This window comes from Sebastes umbrosus, chromosome 16 (assembly GCF_015220745.1).
Source record: "Sebastes umbrosus isolate fSebUmb1 chromosome 16, fSebUmb1.pri, whole genome shotgun sequence".
Lineage (NCBI taxonomy): Eukaryota > Metazoa > Chordata > Actinopteri > Perciformes > Sebastidae > Sebastes > Sebastes umbrosus.
The window spans coordinates 16502993-16523659 of NC_051284.1; the positions used below are offsets into that span (position 1 = coordinate 16502993).

At 38.2% G+C, this 20667-nt stretch overlaps 1 protein-coding gene across 2 annotated transcripts; it reads left to right on the forward strand.

Annotated features, from left to right (window-relative positions):
- The first annotated feature begins 768 nt into the window (after positions 1-768).
- Positions 769-20659, forward strand: LOC119474360 (disintegrin and metalloproteinase domain-containing protein 17-like). Of its 2 annotated transcripts, XM_037746357.1 has the most exons (20): positions 769-1074; positions 2726-2858; positions 4751-4884; positions 5216-5304; positions 7007-7196; positions 9591-9721; positions 10424-10510; positions 11757-11879; positions 12365-12509; positions 12594-12685; positions 13093-13245; positions 14794-14993; positions 15130-15233; positions 15377-15511; positions 15722-15852; positions 16158-16236; positions 16446-16534; positions 16713-16772; positions 17733-17769; positions 18697-20659. In XM_037746357.1, the coding sequence occupies exons 1-20, from the start codon at positions 969-971 to the stop codon at positions 19080-19082; spliced, it is 2604 nt and encodes an 867-aa protein (XP_037602285.1). In that variant the 5' UTR covers positions 769-968; the 3' UTR covers positions 19083-20659. The 2 variants fall into 2 exon arrangements, with proteins under 2 accessions (XP_037602285.1, XP_037602286.1); XM_037746358.1 differs by lacking the exon at positions 17733-17769 and having other exon boundaries at positions 773-1074.
- Positions 20660-20667: the final 8 nt, after the last annotated feature.

Genomic DNA, 20667 nt, shown 5'->3' on the forward strand with positions numbered 1-20667 from the left:
AAATATTGTACTTTTTAACTCTATGTAACAGCGGTAGACAATATAAACTGTAAAATATTGTAACATTATTATTATTATTATTATTATATTATGTAATATCAAATATTAAACTGCCCACCTCCACCAATTAAAGCGTCAATCCTTTATCATGTCTTCCCAAGCAAAATCAATCCTTGGCAGTGGTGGAATGTACTAAAGTACATTTATTTAAGTACTAGTACAGGTTCTTTACTTGAGTATTTCTAGTTTATGCTACTTTATACCATTACAAAAAAAAATATATTGTATTTTTTACTATATGCAACAGCTGTAGACAATATAAATTGTAAAATATTATTGCATTATTATTATTACATTATTGTTGTTGTTATTATTATATTATTACTATTATTATTACATTATTATTATGATTACATTATTATTGTTATTATATTATTATATTATATTATTATTATTATTATTATTATTACATTGTTATTATTACATTATTATTATTATTATTATTATTATTATTATTATTATTATTGTTATTATTATTATTATTATTATTATTATTATTATTATTATTATGTAATATAAAATATTAAACTTCCCACCTCCACCAATTAAAGCATCCATCCTTTATCACCTCTTCCCAAGCAAGTGTGCTAAATGTGGATGTTTTCCACTCGGTGCACTTCCGGGTAGCTCTCAAGGCCTATATAAAGGAGGCTAGGACCCGCGTCATATCTCCCGCGTCATATCTCCAGGGTACTACACATGCGCAGTAAAATCTGATCTGAGCCAATAGCAACTCACGACCGCAGCTCCAGCCATACTGCGCATGCGTCATACTCCACTTCTATAGACCGTGTCCTTACCTCTTTTAATGAGCCTTAGCTACTAGCTAGCTATTCAGTTGTACATACCTTTACATCAGACAAACCGACAACTTGTGACAATGACAGCAACAGCATAACTGACTGAAAATGAGGAGCATACTGTTAATTGTCTTTCTGGCTCCTTGTTGGATCAACGGTGCCGTTAAGTCGAGAGTTATTACGGAAGAAAACCACGAAGAGAACCCGGAGTTCGGTGAGTAACTTAGCAACCATGCTAACGTTAGCTCTAATGCTAACTAACTGTCTTATGAACTATGAGCGTTAACGGTGGTTATTGTAACTTACTGCTATTTATGTTTTGTTTATTTACTTTGTTTGTGTCCTGTTAAAGTGTTATAAAGTGTTTAATGTTAGGCACTGAGTCCTGGTTAGCTGCTAGCCTGAATAAAACCATGTCACCAGGCTAGAGAGGATTGTAGTAAACTAGTATTTATTTTATTGTCCTTTATTTAACCTGGTTAGTCCCATTGAGACTCTTTTAGATGTAATGTAAACAGAGGTAATTGCACTTGTAAAATAGGTAGAGTAGATGTAATAAATAAATATAAACAGAAGTGTTACACTAAAGTATAAAATTAAAAAAATAGATGTAATGTAAACAGAGGTAATTGCACTTGTAAAATAGGTAGGGTAGATTCAATAAATAAATATAAATAGAAGTGTTACACTAGAAGTATAAAATATAAAAATAGATGTAATGTAAACAGAGGTAATTGCACTTGTAAAATAGGTAAGGTAGATTCAATAAATAAATATAAATAGAAGTGTTACACTAGAAGTATAAAATATAAAAATAGATGTAATGTAAACAGAGGTAATTACACTTGTAAAATAGGTAGAGTAGATGTAATAAATAAATATAAACAGAAGTGTTACACAAAAGTATAAAATTTAAAAAATAGATGTAATGGAAACAGAGGTAATTGCACTTGTAAAATAGGTAGGGTAGATTCAATAAATAAATATAAATAGAAGTGTTACACTAAAAGTATAAAATTTAAAAAATAGATGTAATGTAAACAGAGGTAATTTCACTTGTAAAATAGGTAAGGTAGATTCAATAAATAAATATAAATAGAAGTGTTACACTAGAAGTATAAAATATAAAAATAGATGTAATGTAAACAGAGGTAATTACACTTGTAAAATAGGTAGAGTAGATGTAATAAATAAATATAAACAGAAGTGTTACACAAAAGTATAAAATTTAAAAATAGATGTAATGTAAACAGAGGTATTTGCACTTGTAAAATAGGGAGGGGAGATGTAATAAATAAATATAAACAGAAGTGTTACACTAGAAGTATATAAAATATAAAAATAGATGTAATGTAAACAGAGGTAATTGCACTTGTAAAATAGGTAGGGTAGATGTGATAAATACAATTTAAACAAAGTTGCACTTGAGGTGTATTTTGCGTCAAGGATATATTGCACAGATAAATTTATTCACATTCAGTGTATTAATATTGCACAGATTTATTTTTTTTGGCCAAGAAAGCAGCAAGACAGTTATAGTGAAAGTTACAAGACAACACATAAATTAACAACAATATAAAACTTGCTCATACAAAACACTTGCACACAGACAACCTTGACTGCAGCGATTTCACCAGAGACCTTAAACTCATTCAAGGTAACTTAAGTTTTGAAGATCAGATTGTACATTATTCCAAGCAGTAGGTGCCGAAAACCTAAAAGCTTTCTTTCCAAATTCAGTCCGTACTTTGGGAACAACAAATTGCCAAATGTCCATAAAACTATTATTGGTGATTTAAATGAACAAACAGCAGTTTCTGCTTGGTGGTGTGTTTGACCATTGTTGTCTCTCCAATGTCTTCCAGATGCTCTGAACGCCATCCTGTCAGATTTTGAGGTGCTGCCATTGTCAGGCCTCCAGTTGCACTCTGTAAGGAAGAGGGACATCCACACCGAGTCCCACCTCGAGCGCCTGGTGAGCTTCAGAGCCCTGCACAGGTACAGCAGCACACTCACCTCTGACATAAGCTCACCTCAAAAGTAAAGTAGTTTTGATCTATCTGTGGAGTGATTATGCAGGATAGGTTCACATCTTTTGAAGTCTGTATTAAAATAAAAACTCACATGCCCATGCACATATTGAAAAAGGTATTGGTTTGCTGTAATCATTCCTGTTGTCCATACTGGGCCGTGAAGAGATCCCTTCTTAGCGGATGTCCATTGTAAAGGCCCAACTCACCTTACAAGTTGATTTCAATTCAATTCAATTCAATTTATCTTTATATAGCATCAAATCATAACAGAAGTTATCTCGAGACGCTTTATATATAAAGCAAGTAAATTAATCTGAGATTTCGAGAATGAAGTCATAATATTAAGAGAATAAAGTCATAAGTTTAAGAGAAAAAAAGTCGTAATGTTATGATAATAAAGTCAGTGGTTTACGAGAAAAAAGTTGTAATATTATGAGAATAAAGTCATAAGTTTAAAAGAAAAATAGCCGTAGTGTTATGAGATTAAAGTCATATTATAAAGTAGTAATTTTACGTGTTATTTTCTTTTTTTCTCGTAAAGTTATGACTTTATTCTTGTAATATTATGACTTTTTTTCTCGTAAAGTAATGACTTTATTCTCGTAATATTACAACTTTTTTTCATGTGAAGTTATGACTTTATTCTCGTAATATTACGACTTTTTTCTCGTTAAGTTATGACTTTATTCTCGTAATGTTACGACTTTTTTCTTGTAAAGTTATGACCTTATTCTGGAAATCTCTCATTTTTTTTCCCTCAATGTGGCCCTAATACTCCGTAGTACATTTGCACTTTGGCCCTCACTGCATTAGACTTATATACTATATACTTAGACTATAAACTGTGTTACCTTCATCACAATGCTCAAATGTTTTGTGGCTTTTTTTTTGTTGTTGCCTGAAATGGCTCTTTTGATAGTAAAGGTTACTGACCCCTGCATTAGGTGAATTAAATTGATCTTTACACACGCTATGAGTACGCACACTAGAGGAGCAGTCCACACACTGGTTTGCAAGTTTTAAGATGTAATCCGTTAGTGGGTTCAGATGCCTGTTCACAAATCATGATTGTTTTGGTTCTAGCGCGATCTCTCTCTCTATTTATCCTTCCAGAACACAACTACAGAGTAAGGGAATAAGAGAAATACATTAAAGATTGGGGAGAGGGAAGAAAGCAAAAAAAGCAAAACTAAACGAGGACCTAAATATCTTTACTTGGGACTGTATTTCATTATGAGAACTTGCTAAAGAGAAAAATACACAAAATCCCCAGTTCTGTATGATGCAAATATGCTCTCCCAAGTTCAGACGATAGCCAGTGCTAATATGATGCTTCAGCAGTTAGTCTGAGGAAGTGGGTATTTTCTCCCTCTCTGTTTTACTCTCTGTCCTCTGCAACTTTGAGTAAATCTTTTACTAAAACAACTGTAACTTTGGAAGATACCCGCTTGATGAATTGCTGAAGAGTCATATTAGCCTCAGCTGATCTTTGGGATGCACAGAACAAGGACTGTGGGTTTTATCCCCCTTCACTTACATTGAAGTCAGGCTATGAAGGGATCGCTTTACAGCCAGTATGGCCAGGACATATAATTATATTTACAGCGACCAATAACTCCAACAAAGTATTGAGACAGACTTGAAAAAAATGTTAACTTTAAATATCATTGATCAGACTACAACATGTGATCAAATGAAAAGACATTATCCTCAAAGTATTTTCTCACCGTTTCTCTTTTTTGTGGCGGTAAATAGGCTCAACACTAAATTCCATGTGACTCCTCACAGTATTGACAGCCATGCATCAAAAAATGTTTGTGTTGATGTAGATATCGTGTGTCGCTTTCTTTTTTTCAGAAATTTCAAGCTTTACTTGACCACCAACACGGACCTTTTCACTGACAACTTTAAAGCTGTGTTTGTTGATAAACATGGGACGGAGGAGAACTACGATGTTCATCTTCAGACCTATTTCACTGGACATCTTGTTGGTGAGTGTTATTCTAGGATTAGGGATTCACCAATGTTTTTTTTAAATAAGATTTTTTCCCCCTGATCCTACATTTCAAGTAAAGCTAAACAGACAAATTATTGATCTTTAAGACCTTAAACTGAGAAATTATGATCAAATAATTGCCACTATTTGCCAAATATGAGCAATAACTAATGTTGGGCTGATGCAGATACTGCTTCGTTAAGATGAAACTGGCTGACAGGACTGTATGTTCATTTATCAGTGTACCTTTTACTTGATAGATTACTGGATTTAGTCTGCATATGTCAATCTTTTAATAAAAGTTACCTTATTTGTATTGTTTGCAGGAGAGGAGAATTCACGTGTGCAGGCACACATAGAAGGAGATGAGTTTTCTGCTCACATTCTAACTGATGAAGCAGAGTACAACGTAGAGGTAAGAAGTGGCTGTAAAATCATCTTGTCTGTGTAGAATCCAAATTCAGGAAGGTACCGTTTAACCTTCGGACATTTTATCCAAGGCTTTATTTGACTTAAGTTCGACAGTAGAGACGCCACACTGTTGAAGAATGTGATGGTCTTATCAGCATTACCAAAGCCACAAAGAAATCAAGAAAAAAGGGACTCATATGCTGAATGCTCCCAAAAACATTAATTGAATATAGTGCTATAGTGCTGTACTCTAAATCTGGGAAGCTTTTCAGTGTGTGGGCACCTTTTACTTGATATGGCTTGTCAGCATAAAAAAATGACTACTCAAGCACATTTTTTCTCAGTATTTTTCTTCCTTTTTTTTGAGTGACATTCTGTGTAATTGTCTCTTATACTCTGTAATCTTGTATGTACCATTGATTTTCATTCATATTAGTATAATAACTTGAGCTTTCTATCTCTGACAATACCAGTCCAACATCCACCTGTAGTAGCTGATGTAAAAAATGCTAGAGTAGGAGAGGCAGTTTTGTGCCTCGTAGCCCAGTTTATCTCAAGATGAGGGTTTTTCTACCACAACTATAGAGTAGGTATGTAAAAAAAAAAGTATACAGTGCATTTTGTAAGTATTTTGACAGTGACACATTTGCTCTGCCCTGGTTCTGAAATGAAACAATTACAGTGAGGGTAAAGTACTGAGCTTAATTTTGATTTTTGGTTGTACTGTAGCTCTGTCATTGTTCTACTGCACTGTTTGGGGGGAAGGGGGGAAAGACTGACAATATGTAAAGAAAAAAAGGGCTTCTATTCCTACATTGTTCAATTAATGTGGATGTGAACACCCTTAAGGGAACCTTACAGCTAAAAGTCAGCACTTCAATCTCAGTTGTTGTTGTTTCAATTTAAATCCAAAGTACAGGATGTTAAAACAAGACTACACTGTACATTAAAGGGATAGTTTGGGTGTTTTGAAGTGGGGTTGTATGAGGTACTTATTCATAGTCAGTGTATTCCCTGCAGTAGATGACGGTCGGCACGCCCCAGTTTGGAGAAGCAGATAGGAGTTACTGTATGGAACCAAAGCAATGTACTGCTGTGGACGGGGCCTGCAGCAAAATGTATTTTGACACCTAAAAGAAAGGCTCACCAAAAAAAATCATTATCAGTTTAAGTGTACGCTATATTTTAAAGAAATTTCACCAATTTACCTTGCAGCCAGACTGCCTTTTTACGACGGGGAACTGAAGCCGTTGTATCCATCTATGCTCTCACAAAAGCCACCAGACTCCATTGAAAAACCGGTCCTGTCCACAGCAGTACATTGCTTTGCTTCCGTGCGGCAACTCCTCTCTGTTTCTCTAAACTAGGGGCGTGTCAACTGTCATCTACTGTAGGTAATACACTGACTATGGATAAGTACCCCATACAACCCCACTACAAAACACCCGAACTATCCCTTTAATGTCAGTGAAGAAAAATGTAATGTCTACATTGCAATGGTCAGTGACATGGCATTCTTTTTAAATGCCCTATGTCACTTCACTTCCTTTCTGTCTTTTTTCTTGTTGTCATTCATCACCTATATCTTCACATTTTCGTTCTCTCTTTTGTTGCACATTTTTCTCCCAGACTCTCTTCTCCTCGTGACCCTTTCTGACTCCTCTGTTTTGTTCTCTAATGCCACCTGTCTTTCTCTGGCCATCCAGCCCCTGTGGAGGTTTGTAGATTCCCCAGCTGATGGCAGGTTGCTGGTTTATCGCTCAGAGAACATCAGGAATCTGAGCCGCATCCTCTCTCCAAAAGTGTGTGGTTACATCCACGCAGAGGCTAAGGACCTGCTGCCACAGACTGCCAGGAGTGATTGGGTTTGGCAGGAGGAGGCGGACCAGGAAAAGGGTGAGCTCTGCCGTCTGTTTCCCTCACCAGGGGGGGAGAGTCTTGCAAATGTGTGTGATCATATTCGTAGTGGAAATGTGTAGGATGAGAATGGAGTATAATGCAGTGGAGCCTAGACTCTGTGCTCTTGGTAACAAGTAGACAAAGAGTAGGAGGATAACAAATGTTTAAGGTGGATAGAGGGAAGGAGGAGGCCGTAGTTTAGGGATGCACCGATCCGACTTTTTCAGTCACGATACCGATCGCGATACCTGGGCTTTCAGTATCGGGCGATACTGAGTACCGATCTGATACCAGTGTTTAATTAATCAGCTGTATGCTTCACTGCGTGGAAGTGACTGGGATCATTCTTTTAAGGCAACATCAGGCTTGACTTAAACATTTCTTTCCCAACTTTGTAAAACAGAATGTGACAAGTAAATACATAGATATGAATTTATTTAATTGTTCTTTATTATTAAAAATCGTACACCACCAACTTGGTATCAACCTTCAAAATTAACAGGACTTACAATTGAAATGAAAACCTTTTTAATGCAGCAACAAATTAGTCAAAAATTAGACAGGAATTAAAATTACAGTATATAATGTATATGGCATATAAACATAGAGCTGAATTGAATAGATCGGCCCCATTGCCACTGATATCCAATCCAGCTATTTGACTCAATATCGGCTCGATATCCAATCCTAGTATCGGTATCGGTGCATCCCTACTGTAGTTGTGAGACAAAGGAGGTGGGTGTTAGATTCTGTAACAGTCACTTTTAATAAAAGCCTTTTTATCTGTAAAACCTAGCCTAAGTTATGCACATACACACTGCTGACAAGTGGGTTTTATGTAACAACCAAATGCCTTTTGATTCTTTTGTGCTGCTTTGGAAATGTAAAGCATATAGCAGTGATAGTGTGCCAGAGAGATCTAAAACACCTCTCACTGGCTGCTGGTTGAAAGCACTCATTGGGGATATGAGTTGAGGTGAAGGTTATTATGGAGGAGGCATTAAAATTCATGGAGGCTCTGCTGCCCAATGAGATGATTCTGAGTCGTCACTGGTCTCCCACTGCTTGTTGTGGAAGCCAGGGTAGCGCACACCCACACATCTGAAAGAGTGTACAGCCAAGTGTATGATGTAATGCTCAAATGGGATGTCTTCCTGTTGTCCTTTTCTGTTATTCTTCAGCTACTCATTGTTTGAAGTGTTTTAGGTTGTATGAAGTTATGTGGCGTCTCCTGATTTCTTCTTATGCTTTTCTGTGGCAGTCAAATAAAACAGATCTTTACCTCCAGCTGTTAATGTGAGGATAAGCTGCTTAATTTATTTGTAAACTACAAAATTATAAATTTGAAGTCCTCACCATGGTCTCTGGAAAATTTTGATGGGAATTGTTGATTATTTTATACTCCAGTGGTTCTCAAACTGAGGGGCATAGATTGGGCTGCAACTGCAACAGTTATTTTCATTGTCGAACTAATCTGTTGATAATTTTTTTATTATTAATTGATTAGTTGTTGGGTTTATAAAATGTCAGAAAATGGTGAAAAATGTCAATCAGTGTTTCCCAAAGCCCAAGATGACGTCCTCAAATGTCTTGTTTTGTCCACAACTCAAAGATATTCAGTTTACCGTCATATATATAAAATATTCACATTAAAGAAGCTGGAGCTTTTGACTTTTTTTGTCTTAAAAAATTACTCAAACTGATTATTATCGATTATTAAGATAGTTTGCAATTAATTTAATAGTTGACAACTAATCGATTAATCGTTGCAGCTCTAGGCGTAGAGCCATTGCAGGGGGGGATTAAAATGTTAAATGAACCTGAAATGACCTTGTATTTAGGTTTACAGTCATTTTAGTGGGAGAAATTTGCGTTAGAGTTAAACTTACTATTTTCAAAAACATTTATGTAATGTTTTTTCACATATTATTTCAGTGAAATTTAACTTGGCTCGTTTTTGTATACATTCGACGACCATAATCAATTTTTATAATATTTGATTGAACCCAACATTATGTGGTTTAACGTGTGAAATTGTCTTTAGTTTTACTGTAGTTGTATACACAGTAGACCCCATCTATACCTACTACTAAAAAGATAAACTGCTATTTAATTCTGGCTTGGAGAAGAGAAGCAGCGATTAATCAGTTCACAGGCAAACAAAAAAGAAGATGTGCTGCTAAATGTGAAAATTAGGGCAATTAAGAATGGGATACTAGAGCATGGCCTTATTGTTTAACTTCATGATGTATCTATCTTTATGCAAGTTTACCCTTGACTGTTTTAATATGACAATACTTAAAAAAAACCTGATGGCTAAAACTGTGAACATTTTTCTCTCTCTACCCCGTACTTGGCTCTCTCACTGCTCCTGCTGCTTCTTCCTCGTAGGGTATTACCACAGAGAGAAGAGACAGACCCACGATCACAAGAAGAATACCTGCCCCCTGTTGCTGGTTGCAGATTACCGTTTCTTTAAACACATGGGTCGCGGACAAGAGAGCGTCACTCTCAACTATCTGGTCAGTCTTTATGATGCTATGTACAAAAGTAGTGCAGAGAGAATTCACCATGTTAAGATTTAACTTGAACAGGGTTCCTGAACAGTATGGAAAAATATGGAGAAAAAAAAGAGGAGAGTATGGAAAAATAATTCTGTTACCAGACTATTGCCCCTATTCTGTTTTCTAAGATATAAAATTCAGAATTTCAAAAAAAAATATTGCCACCATGGCAAGGGTAGCGAACCCTTGCCGTAGTGGCCGTAGTTGGCCTGCTTTTCATCTGATTGGCTCAGTCATTTTCATCGTGAACGGGAGGAACTGCGACTAGTGTTCCAGCTCACCTCAGCTTGCCTGGCTGGTCTTGTTTTGATTCAATGAAGTGGCAACGTGCTGATACAAACTGAGGAGGTGTCATCCACTATGTCTTGAAGTGTCTTGAAGGTCTTCAGCTTCATCAGATTCCATTTTTACCACAAAAACTCTATTGGTGTTAAAATTACTGCCAAAATTTGTCGGCTTGCGTCCTACGGCCGCTCGCATAAAACACCTCTCCATGTGAAAGTCCCAGGATGTATTTCTGTCCCAGTCTGTCCGTGTTACTAAATGAGTGTATATATATATATATATATATAAATATATATATATATATATATATATATATATATAATAGAGTACGTTAATAATTCTTGCTATATAATTTTTTTGCTTCTCTCACTCCAGATTGAGCTGATTGATCGAGTTGATGACATTTATAGGAACACAACCTGGGATGATGAATTCAAAGGCTATGGGGTCCAGATCCATCAGGTGTGTTTGGCTGGCTGTGTGTTGATTCTTCATTATAATATGTTTCAAGTCTGACTTGTGGAACAATTTACGGCGTTTTAGCATCAGACATCACTGCTCCCAGCAGCAAGATAGCTTTGTTTTACATTGAGTCACTCCCGGAAGTGAAGCTGAGAATAACAGTGTCTCTCAGTGTGTTGAGAACAGCATTTATATGAGGAACTGAAAGCTTTTGTGTGTGCCCCGTGGGGTAATTTAATTTGTTCCACAGGCTTTGGGAATGAATGGAGACACTGTTTGTCATACTGTGAGTCCCGGGTTTTCTCACTGAAAAGATATGCATTCATTTAGCTGCTCAGTTATTTTCCAATTTTCTTCCCCATACATGTCAAGAAGAACTTGTAATGTGCCGCTTACAGCCCTAATACCTTTTTAGAAAACAAATTGTAGCTTGAAAAACAAACCCCAAAACATGACGCTGACTGATTAACAGTCACATGGTCTTCTACCTATGCATTAAAACTTAAGCTGGGTTTTCACCAACATTTTTCCAGGACTTTTAGTCCCTGGAACTACTTTTCAAGGAACTAAAAGGTTCCTTCAACACACTGTTTTCTGTGTTTCCACCTTGAAGATTAGGCAAATATGTCCGCTGACGTATGAAAAGGCAACATGACATGGGATGAGGGCTGCTGGTGGTCACAGCGGTAGACACACTCTGCAGCCTGCAGTTCAGTGTGCACGCCTGTTACATCAAAAAACACATTGGAAAAAAATAAACAGTTTTTGTCTCACTCAACGATATTTACTGCTGCATATATTTACTGATGCACGTTGGATGTTATGAATGAAATGTAGCGGAGGAAAATGAAACAGTGCCAAATTCCAGTACTTTCAGAAAGTAAAAAGGCCTCGAAAAATATCCCCGGAACTTAATTTACACCCTGGTGCCTGCGGTGGAAACGCAGCGAGTTCCTTAAAAGGTTCTTCTTTCCGTGGGAAAGTTCCTGCGATGGAAACAGGGTTTTTGTTAAAGCTATTACAGGTTCGGGGCCACTTTTGACAAACTATGTTGCTGTTCAATATAAAATAATTTATAATTCATTGGTGATTTGAGGGGCAAAATAAATCTAATGTGTGTTATGCATTTTAAATTCTAAACTATGAAATGTGTCACATAACATTAATTACACTAAGATTTGTTTACATTTTTTGAATACAATATGATGAATTGTTTGTAAATGGTGTCTTTGGTTAAAATTCTCAGATCATCATCAACAAGGAGCCTACAGAGCGTCCCCCTGAAGCTGGCCCCGGCTGGGTCCACTACAACATGAAGAACAGCCCTCAGAGAGGAAAGGAGGTCTGGGACGTGAAGAAACTTCTGGAGGTAAGAAAGAGAGAAAGATGTACATGAAAGGAAGGGAGGTTTGGGAAATTCAGTGGGTCTTTTTTTCAGTCAAAACCTTGAGACTGTACATTTAATTGTCAACCAACAGAATGTGAAATGTGTTCAAACAAATGTGCAATATGTCCAATCAAGGGCAACCTATTGAAGCTTATCACAAATAAATCAGGATGTGTTGGCCGATGAGTAACAAGAAATGCCAGTGTAAGAAGGTTGATTTTGGAAAACAAGTTGACAAGTTCATATGAAATGTCCCGCTCAAAATAAATCTTGCTCAAAAAACATAATGAAAATGATTTTTGCCATAACACTGCAGTTCATCCTCATGGTGTGAGAGTTGAGAAGTCTGGTTTAGATTTGATAAATGTGGATCTACAGTGTTGCGAGCCCTTGTGTGAAACAGGGAATGAAACTAACTTTGACAAATACAAATGTTGGTAGATAATAGATCTCCTTTTGTCCCTCAGCAATTCAGCTCAGACATAGCTGGCAACGCCTCCGTTGTGTGTCTGGCCCACCTGTTCACCTACCAGGATTTTGACGAGGGCACACTGGGGCTGGCCTATGTGGCCCCCTCAAAACCTCAAGCCCTGGGCGGCCTCTGCCCAAAACGTAAGGACACTATAATCTCTTTTAGTGGGCTTTTATGCAAAACAACAAAAACTGACATCTTTCTTTGATTTTGTACTTTTGTAGCGTACTACCCATCTAGCTCTGTAAAGAAGCCCAGTTACCTCAACACTGGCCTGACCAGCACCATGAACTATGGCAAAACCATCCTAACAAAGGTCTGTTTTATCTCCTTTTCAATCATTATCTTTGACAAAACTAATTACTGAGTGCACTCGGTTTTAGCCAGGATGTTATGCAACATGTCATCCTGCCAAGTGTGGTCTCGAAGTAGAGCAGACACACCCTTTTGTGTGGGTGTTATGAGTAATGATGTTAATGCGGTTGCATTTTGACACCTTGCTTGCTCCTCAGCACAGTTTTACAGTTAAGTTTCAAAACATAATTGTGAGCTGAGAGGAGGTTTTGGGATTTGTATCTGTAGCCTCTATGATAATATGCATGTTTTTTGTCAGTGAAATCAGTGTTATGAGAATGTGCATCAAGACGTAGTGTTAGTTTTGTTCTTGATTAATACAATAGTAAACTATATGTTCATAACTCTGGTGTGTTTGTGTCCCATCAGGAGGCAGATTTGGTGACCACTCACGAGCTGGGCCATAACTTCGGAGCAGAGCACGATCCTGACAACATCCCTTACTGTGCTCCCAGTGACGACCACGGCGGGAAGTTTGTCATGTACCCTATTGCTGTGAGCGGAGACCATTACAATAACAAGGTACCTTCTCAAATAGTGATCAAATGTGGTATTTATACTTCAACATACAGTAGGATACAACAGGCGCATTACCATTTAGTAACTGCTAGGTATATAAGAAATTATGCTGTGTTCATGAAGTGTGAATCAGAGTGTTGGATAAATGTGAGTCACAGTTGTTCCTGTGAAATATAATGACAGACAGTAAATGTACTGTACCTCCTCCGCCATTGGCCTTAACAGCTAATATGCATATGAGGTTTTTTTTTGCTGCAGTTTAAGGTGAAAGGTGCTGCTGTTTATCTGTTTATCTGTTGTGAAGCTAGACCTTCTTAAAGATATCTGCCACGGCCGAAACTAAATCTTGAATCACATTAGTATGCGACAATAAAATAGAATTAATCGATTCACCTATGTAATCGCGATTTTTTTTACGATTTTGAAATTGATTTATTAATGCCAGAATCAATATATTTGCTTCATTTGAGTTTATGCGGAGGTAGAAGGAAGCTTTTAATTTTATACTCTTTGTTATGGACGTCATATCCGTTCCGTATCTGTCAACCAAAACAAACCACAGTCTGCCACTGCGAGCCGAAACAAAAAGTAGAAAATGGAGGAGGTTGCAGGTGGCTACGACCTGCACCCTCTCATTTTAAATCCAAAGTGGTAAATGCTACACACATACAGTAAAGTATGGAAACACTTTGGGTTTCACACATTGCAGGAAAAGCAGAATTAGACATCATGGCTAAAGCTGCATGCTAACTCTGTCATGGACAGGAAACGTTATCATATTGCGGTAAGGTGTGGTCAAGCCAGCCGTCACTCTCATCTCAGTGGTGAAATTGGCCGACGCTGCAACTGTAGAGCACCCATATACTGACATTTATGTTAAATGCATTCAAACGGCCCCCGGTGGAGCTGACCATGGATGTATAAAGAGAACGGAGATGACGGGAGAGCTAGTGATGGACTTGGCGAAGTTAGCGGAAATATACACGAGTGACTACGTCCGTTTTTCAAAATAAGGTGTTAACAAAGGGAACTGTATATACAAAATATATGGAAATAAGATTGATTAGATCATATTCACTATAAGTATAAAACATTACATGTCCCTTATAAATGAAAAAGAAAATACCACTAATTTGTGAGGGAATTGTCTTCATTCTATGATTTTTGGGTTGCTGGATTTCTTTTTATAAATAATGCTCTGACTACTGAATCAAAGCATCTGAATCTCTGACTACATACATGCTGAATATCAAACATTTTAATGTATTCATTTTGATATTTTCCAAAGTAAAAGTCCCTAGAAGTGTATGATTCAACTTTTCCCCATGGTCTAGAAGTTAACAAAAATCGCAATAAATCCTAATATCGAATCGCAATTCTTGTAGAATTGCAATACTTAAAATACTTTCTTTTGCATCAGAAAGAGATTTAGATCTTATTATTCTAGTATTTTAGCTTCATGGCAGTCCTTTGTCACATCACCTTTCACAGTTGAGCAATAAAGCATTCACTCCTTAATATCTATCGTCTACTTCTCCTTCCGTCCTAAAGCGCTTCTCCGACTGCAGCAAGATCTCCGTAGGAAAGACGTTGCGTTTCAAGGCTCCCGTGTGCTTCAAGGAGAGGAACAGTAAGGTATGTGGGAACTCCAGAGTGGAGGAAGGGGAGGAGTGCGACCCCGGGCTACTCCACCTCAACAATGACCGTTGCTGCTCAGCCGACTGCAAATTCAAACGTAATGCACAGTGCAGGTATGAGATCGTAAACTTGAATATATTGTACAAAACACACTCAAACATTGGATTCATTTAATTTAAGATGGCAGACAATCTTTTTGGTACTAGTTTGAGTCACACATACATTCAAATGTCTCTGTTCTCTCCACAGCGACAGAAACAGCCCTTGCTGTATAAATTGCGTGTTTGAGCTTGCAGGAACAAGGTGCCAGGAACCCATTAATGCGACCTGTAAAGGCATATCAACCTGTACAGGTGAGTGCCTCCTGCTGGTCTAACACAAGAACTGCAGCGATCACTGGAAGGCTGTTTGCTGTGATGTTGAGTACCCATTTTAAATTGATAAATTATAAATACCTTGGAAAACTAGTTCTCTCTTCCTTTCCTTCACATGTTAGGCAACAGCAGTAAATGTCCACCTCCTGCAAACGCTGATGACAACACTGTGTGTGTTGACAACGGCCGGTGTCGAAATGGACATTGCAACCCGTTCTGTGAGGCCATGTACAGCCTTCAGTCCTGTGCCTGCAATGGTAAAGAGCAATGACTGTAATCCTTTCATTGATGTATTCACCAATATGTTGACAGTTATACACTAAGACGAATATAAACTCAGACACTAGACACTTGTTATATTTGAACTTCAGTTGAAACACAAGCTATGCTTTGACCTTTTTTCCTGACTTTTTGGGAGTTTTTCTTTTTCAACATATAAAAGAGTTAATTGCCTGTTCTGTTTGCAGAGACGGAGGACTCCTGTAAAGTGTGCTGCAGGGGAAAAGATGGCACATGCTCTCCCTTCATCCAGCACAATGGCAGTTTGCTTTTCCTTCGCAAAGGAAAACCCTGCACTGTGGGCTTCTGTGTCGAGGACGTGAGTCACCAAATCACTTTTTTTTCGACATAGTATGCTATGACTTTTTTTCGACATACTATACTATGACTTATATCTGACACTTTTCGACAAACTATACTATGACTTTTTTCGAAATACTATCCTATGACCTTTTTATGACTTTATGACTACCATGTTTCCCTCGTGTTTAGTATTTCGTTTTTTGTTCCCAAGACAGTCCAGCTCTGAAAGGTCTTGCAAAATTAAATAAATGTTACAATGAGTTGATTGATTTTTCTTTATTTGGTTGTTCAGAGAGTGTAAACGTTCTCTTGTTTCATCAGGGAAAGTGCATGAAGCAGGTGCAGGACGTGATTGAGAGGTTGTGGAATTTCATCGACAAACTGGACATCAACACATTTGGTAAGTTGGTTACAACAGGCCACTTTGAAATCGAATCAACCGTATGAGAATGTGTGAAAAGGTTCCCAAAGCAGACATCAGTATTTGGAAAGCCAGTCTTTTGTTTTACCGTTAATGTCGTTGCTGAGTCAAGATCTTGTCATTCTCCTTACCTTGGTCTTTCTGTTTTGTTGTCTCTACTACCATCCTAAATGCCACCTCTGCATCAGGGAAGTTCCTGGCTGATAACATAGTGGGCTCTGTTGTGGTGTTTTCACTCGTCTTCTGGATTCCTCTCAGTATCCTGGTTCACTGTGTGGTAAGAATCTGCTGCACATCAGTTTACACTAGTTCCCAGTATCTTTAGTGTGCCATTAACTGCTCCTTTTTGGATCCTGTTGCTTTTTGGTTGTAGATTTCTTTTTTACAGTGATGACTTTAATAATTTTACTTCGTCAAATATTGACAGTCCTGTCCTTTTGTGTTTCTTTCTGCAGGACAAACGACTTGACCAGCAGTATGAGGATAACACAAAGTCCTTCTACTACCCTCCAAGCGTAAGTCTCTCATCTCTTAAATGCCCATATATGATCCTGTGCACTAGCCTTGCTGCCACTCTAACCAAACTAACACAACCCCACATTGATTTTTTTAAACACTGACATCTTTAATATGGGAGGGAGAGGGGAGTACGAAGGCTGATTGTTCAGGTTCAGGCATTTGCCTGTTTTTTTCTGAATCTATGTCTAAATCCCTGCATCATCTGTCACCATTAAATTAGGTGGCTTTTGTGATCCTTTTTGAAAATCTAAATTGTATTTTTATTTAAAAGACATATCAATCAGCGTTTAGCTGTGAGGGTAGGAGTACAGTTAAAGTTAAAACAGTTCACTTGAGAAATCTTTGTATTTGTCTGTTATCTTTCCACTGGTTTGAAATGCCAGAGCTCCATTGGAAAAAGATGTTACACACTTTTTGTGCACCAATTAAGGCTTTATTTGAATTAAAATCTGATGACAGTTGCGGGGTTGTTTGCTTGTGCTGCGGGCAACCAAACCTGATCAAACCTCATGCACACAGTCCTGATAACGCAGATTAGCTGAGCGTTTGAGTGTTATACACTTGAAAATATCTAAGGATGTCTCTTTCAAAAACTTTGATTGTTGCTTATTTCATCATGAGTATTTGATGTTATTGGGGAAAAAAAGGTAAACTTTAAAACCAAGTTATCAGGGGCTTAAAGAAAAGCCGTTTGTGGCACCACAAGAGCGTAATGCCTTACTTTTTTAATTTGACATAGTATTTATTATCTCTTTGACATTCAGTATACAAAACAATCATACTCTTAAACCTAAAGACAGTCCTGACCGGCTTACAGTCTTGAAAATACAGGGGTGAGAGCAGAACACAAATGGATTCAGAATCCGTCACTGAAGTGTCGCTGCCAGGCTCAAGCTCTGAATGACCTGTCCATCACTCTTTGCCTTGGCCCCTTTCCATTCTCATTGGAACTGCAGCAGATGGTGGAAGTTTGTAGTAGAGCTCCCGCCATAGGTGAGTGCGTGTGCCATGGCTTGGTGTTGCGTTGCCAAATTGAGTCCATGATGATGCATGGTCAGCGGCCCACGTTTGGGATACTCCTGCAGTCACTTACTCCTTGATGTAATCACTGATCTGGTTGCACATTGCCAGCCCTCAAACTGTCTTTCACCGGAGAGAGACGAAGCGAGAGAGGCTCAAATTAAAGCTAGTTTTACTGTGACTGAATAGCTATGAGCGTGCTCCTCGTGCAGTTTTACCTGATCAGAAATTACCTCAAGAAAGCAAGATTGCAATTTAGGAGTATTCAAACAGAGAGAGGACTGAACAGGTTGCACCTTGTTGTCTTTTGTGAAATCAGATGCGGTAATGTTCTTTAGGTGGTTGTTGTTTTTATTTACCGTTTCTTTTTGTAATCGCTGTCTGCACTGGTTTTTTTTTTATTTGTTTTTTTAGGTTTTATTAGAACACATGGAGACTGAGGGTACATTCCTCTATGGACCTTTTTCATGGCTGACATTTTGACTTGTAGTAGCAGGAAAAAGCACAGGAGCAACTAATAACATTAATGATGGCTTAATTTCATTTAGGTGTGACAGTAAGTCCTGCAAGTGAGCCAGCATGCACAATGTCAGGGCCCATGTGCTCCTAAATGGACTGCAGACATTATTAATATTAGTTACACCTCTGTTTGACAACACAAAATGTCCACTATGAGAAATGTTTGTTTTACTCATTCCCAATTTTAAAGTGGGTATTCGGGATGATAATGGGATGGAGATAGCAGAGATTACTAAATTTCTCTTTAAGGCTTATTAACTATTTGATGATGTTAAACTATGAAGATTTGAGCAGAAGTGAGTAAAAAGGGAATGGATCCCTCCTCAGTCAGACGGTCAGCTTTGATGTGCTTCAGTCTCACATGTTTTTCTTGCTCTTCAGAGTCAAGAAATGCTCAACAACCTCGAGTCAGCATCCGTGCGCATCGTCAAGCCTCCTCAGCCTCCCTCCTCCTCCGCCGGCCGGACCGTGCCCTCCTCCCTGCCCCCGCAGCCTCCGCAGCAGAGCCAGGTCGCCGCGGCCAGCACCAGTACCCAGGCCCCCGACCCGAGCTGCGCCCCCACCCCGGACAGCGCAGGGGGGCCGCGGATGGCCACCATCCAGGAGGACACCAGCAGCGACTCTCACCTGGGAGAGGAGGGCCTGTCGGACGATTTCACAACCGCAGGAGCCTCCTCGTCGGCTACGAAATCCTCCTACGAGGATCTGACAGAGCAGAACCCGTCAGCCAGGGACCGGCGGCGCCTCAAGAGGCAGGATTGCGTTGACACAAAAGAGACAGAGTGCTGAAAGTAAATCACCTGTAGTTTTAAAGTTTAAAAGCACCAACACATACATACATGCAACCTGATATGTGTTTTAGGGAACAATCAAATACATACAGCGTCGTATGCATTTTTTTTCTAATCACAAATCACAGACAGTAACTGTTAAAGCATAGATGTTTTGCAGGTCAGATTTAGTGTTACAACTAAGGACATTTCAGGCAACACTAGATACATACACGAGTAGTCACAAATCCCTGTGACAAAGAAATAGAGTGAATTGATGTTTTTGTGTGCCTATGGAATAACGTGTGCCTTTTCTTAGTTAGCTAAGGGGGTCCTTGGCCAGATGAAGCCTTGGATAACCAAGTAGGTCTGTGGGAATAAATCTACCGCGGGCCAGTTGCCCAAACACATTATAGAGTTAAATTATTTTTGTCTTAAGCCAGTGGCTAAATAGTTTCTGAATTTGCAATTTTTTTTCAAGAACAAAAAAGATTTAAGCACAATTATATAGATCCCAAGGCTCTATGCAATTGTGTCCTCCCGTTAAAAAGCAAAGTGAGCTATGATTGTAGATTATAAATTTAAAAAAAGAAGCATCACGCTAACAGCCTCAGCCTTCCCCCTTTTCTCCCCTTAATGCTTGTGCACAAAGTACTGTCTTTTGTTCCACTAACAGATTAACAGGTGAATATTAAGCTACAAACGTTGACTTTAAAATGAGTTTTATTCTGAATCTGTGTGTCATAGCTGCAATGGAAAGTATTTTCACATCACTGGAGAATTTAAATAAGTTTTATACGTGTTCTTACTGTTCTGTGTGTCATTAATGGTTTCTTTAAGAAATGTGTATAATATTTCACTCCGTTGTACTTGGCATGCAACATTTGAGTACTGTGCAGGGCCGAGTGGTAGTCTCTCCAGTATTATACATATTTGTCCAGCTGTTGGAACTTTTAAAAGGTGCTAAATTCGATATCCAGAGCATTAATATAGCAGCACACAACTATTTGCTATGTAAAGATATAGAGGAGTAATGTCTACCTGACTTCGTTGACATAGCCGGGCCGGCCGCATGTGCTTTTAGTGCAAGGAAAATGCCAATCCCAATCCCGTATTGAGCACCTTTAAGTTCGAGAAGGTTATATCGTCTGTATGAAACAACATGGTGCCCTTTTCTGATATTGTGCCTAACCGTTCCGACTTCCAGTAGATGAACATGAATCTGGACAATCTTGATTTTAATTTTAAAAGAAACTTTCTGAGGTCTGATTTAGTTTTCTGTCCTTGTGCCAATGTGAGTTATGCACCTCTCTCTGTCATTTAATTCTCACTACTGTTACCTGCTGTGTCACATGTTCAAATTGTAAAATATGTATTTAATGTAGCTAACATTGACTTTACTGGCTTGATGTGAGCTGTTACACAACGAGCAGATGTCTTGTGTCATATATTCTGATGATGTGTATATTCGGAATGTTTCTATGTTCATAAAAGTCACCCGATGAGTTCCTTAAGTTTCTTGCTTGCATTACAATCTCAAAATAAAAATCGTTATTGTGCATTTTAAACATGAATACATGGT

What these genes read in the sequence shown, in the direction of transcription:
- LOC119474360 (XM_037746357.1), top strand. Translation starts at nt 969, where the DNA reads ATGAGGAGCATACTGTTAATTGTCTTTCTGGCTCCTTGTTGGATCAAC. An exon ending in CGAAGAGAACCCGGAGTTCG is followed by an intron (nt 1,075 to 2,725) that starts GTGAGTAACTTA and finishes AATGTCTTCCAG; the next exon opens with ATGCTCTGAACGCCATCCTG. An exon ending in GGAGGCGGACCAGGAAAAGG is followed by an intron (nt 7,197 to 9,590) that starts GTGAGCTCTGCC and finishes TCTTCCTCGTAG; the next exon opens with GGTATTACCACAGAGAGAAG.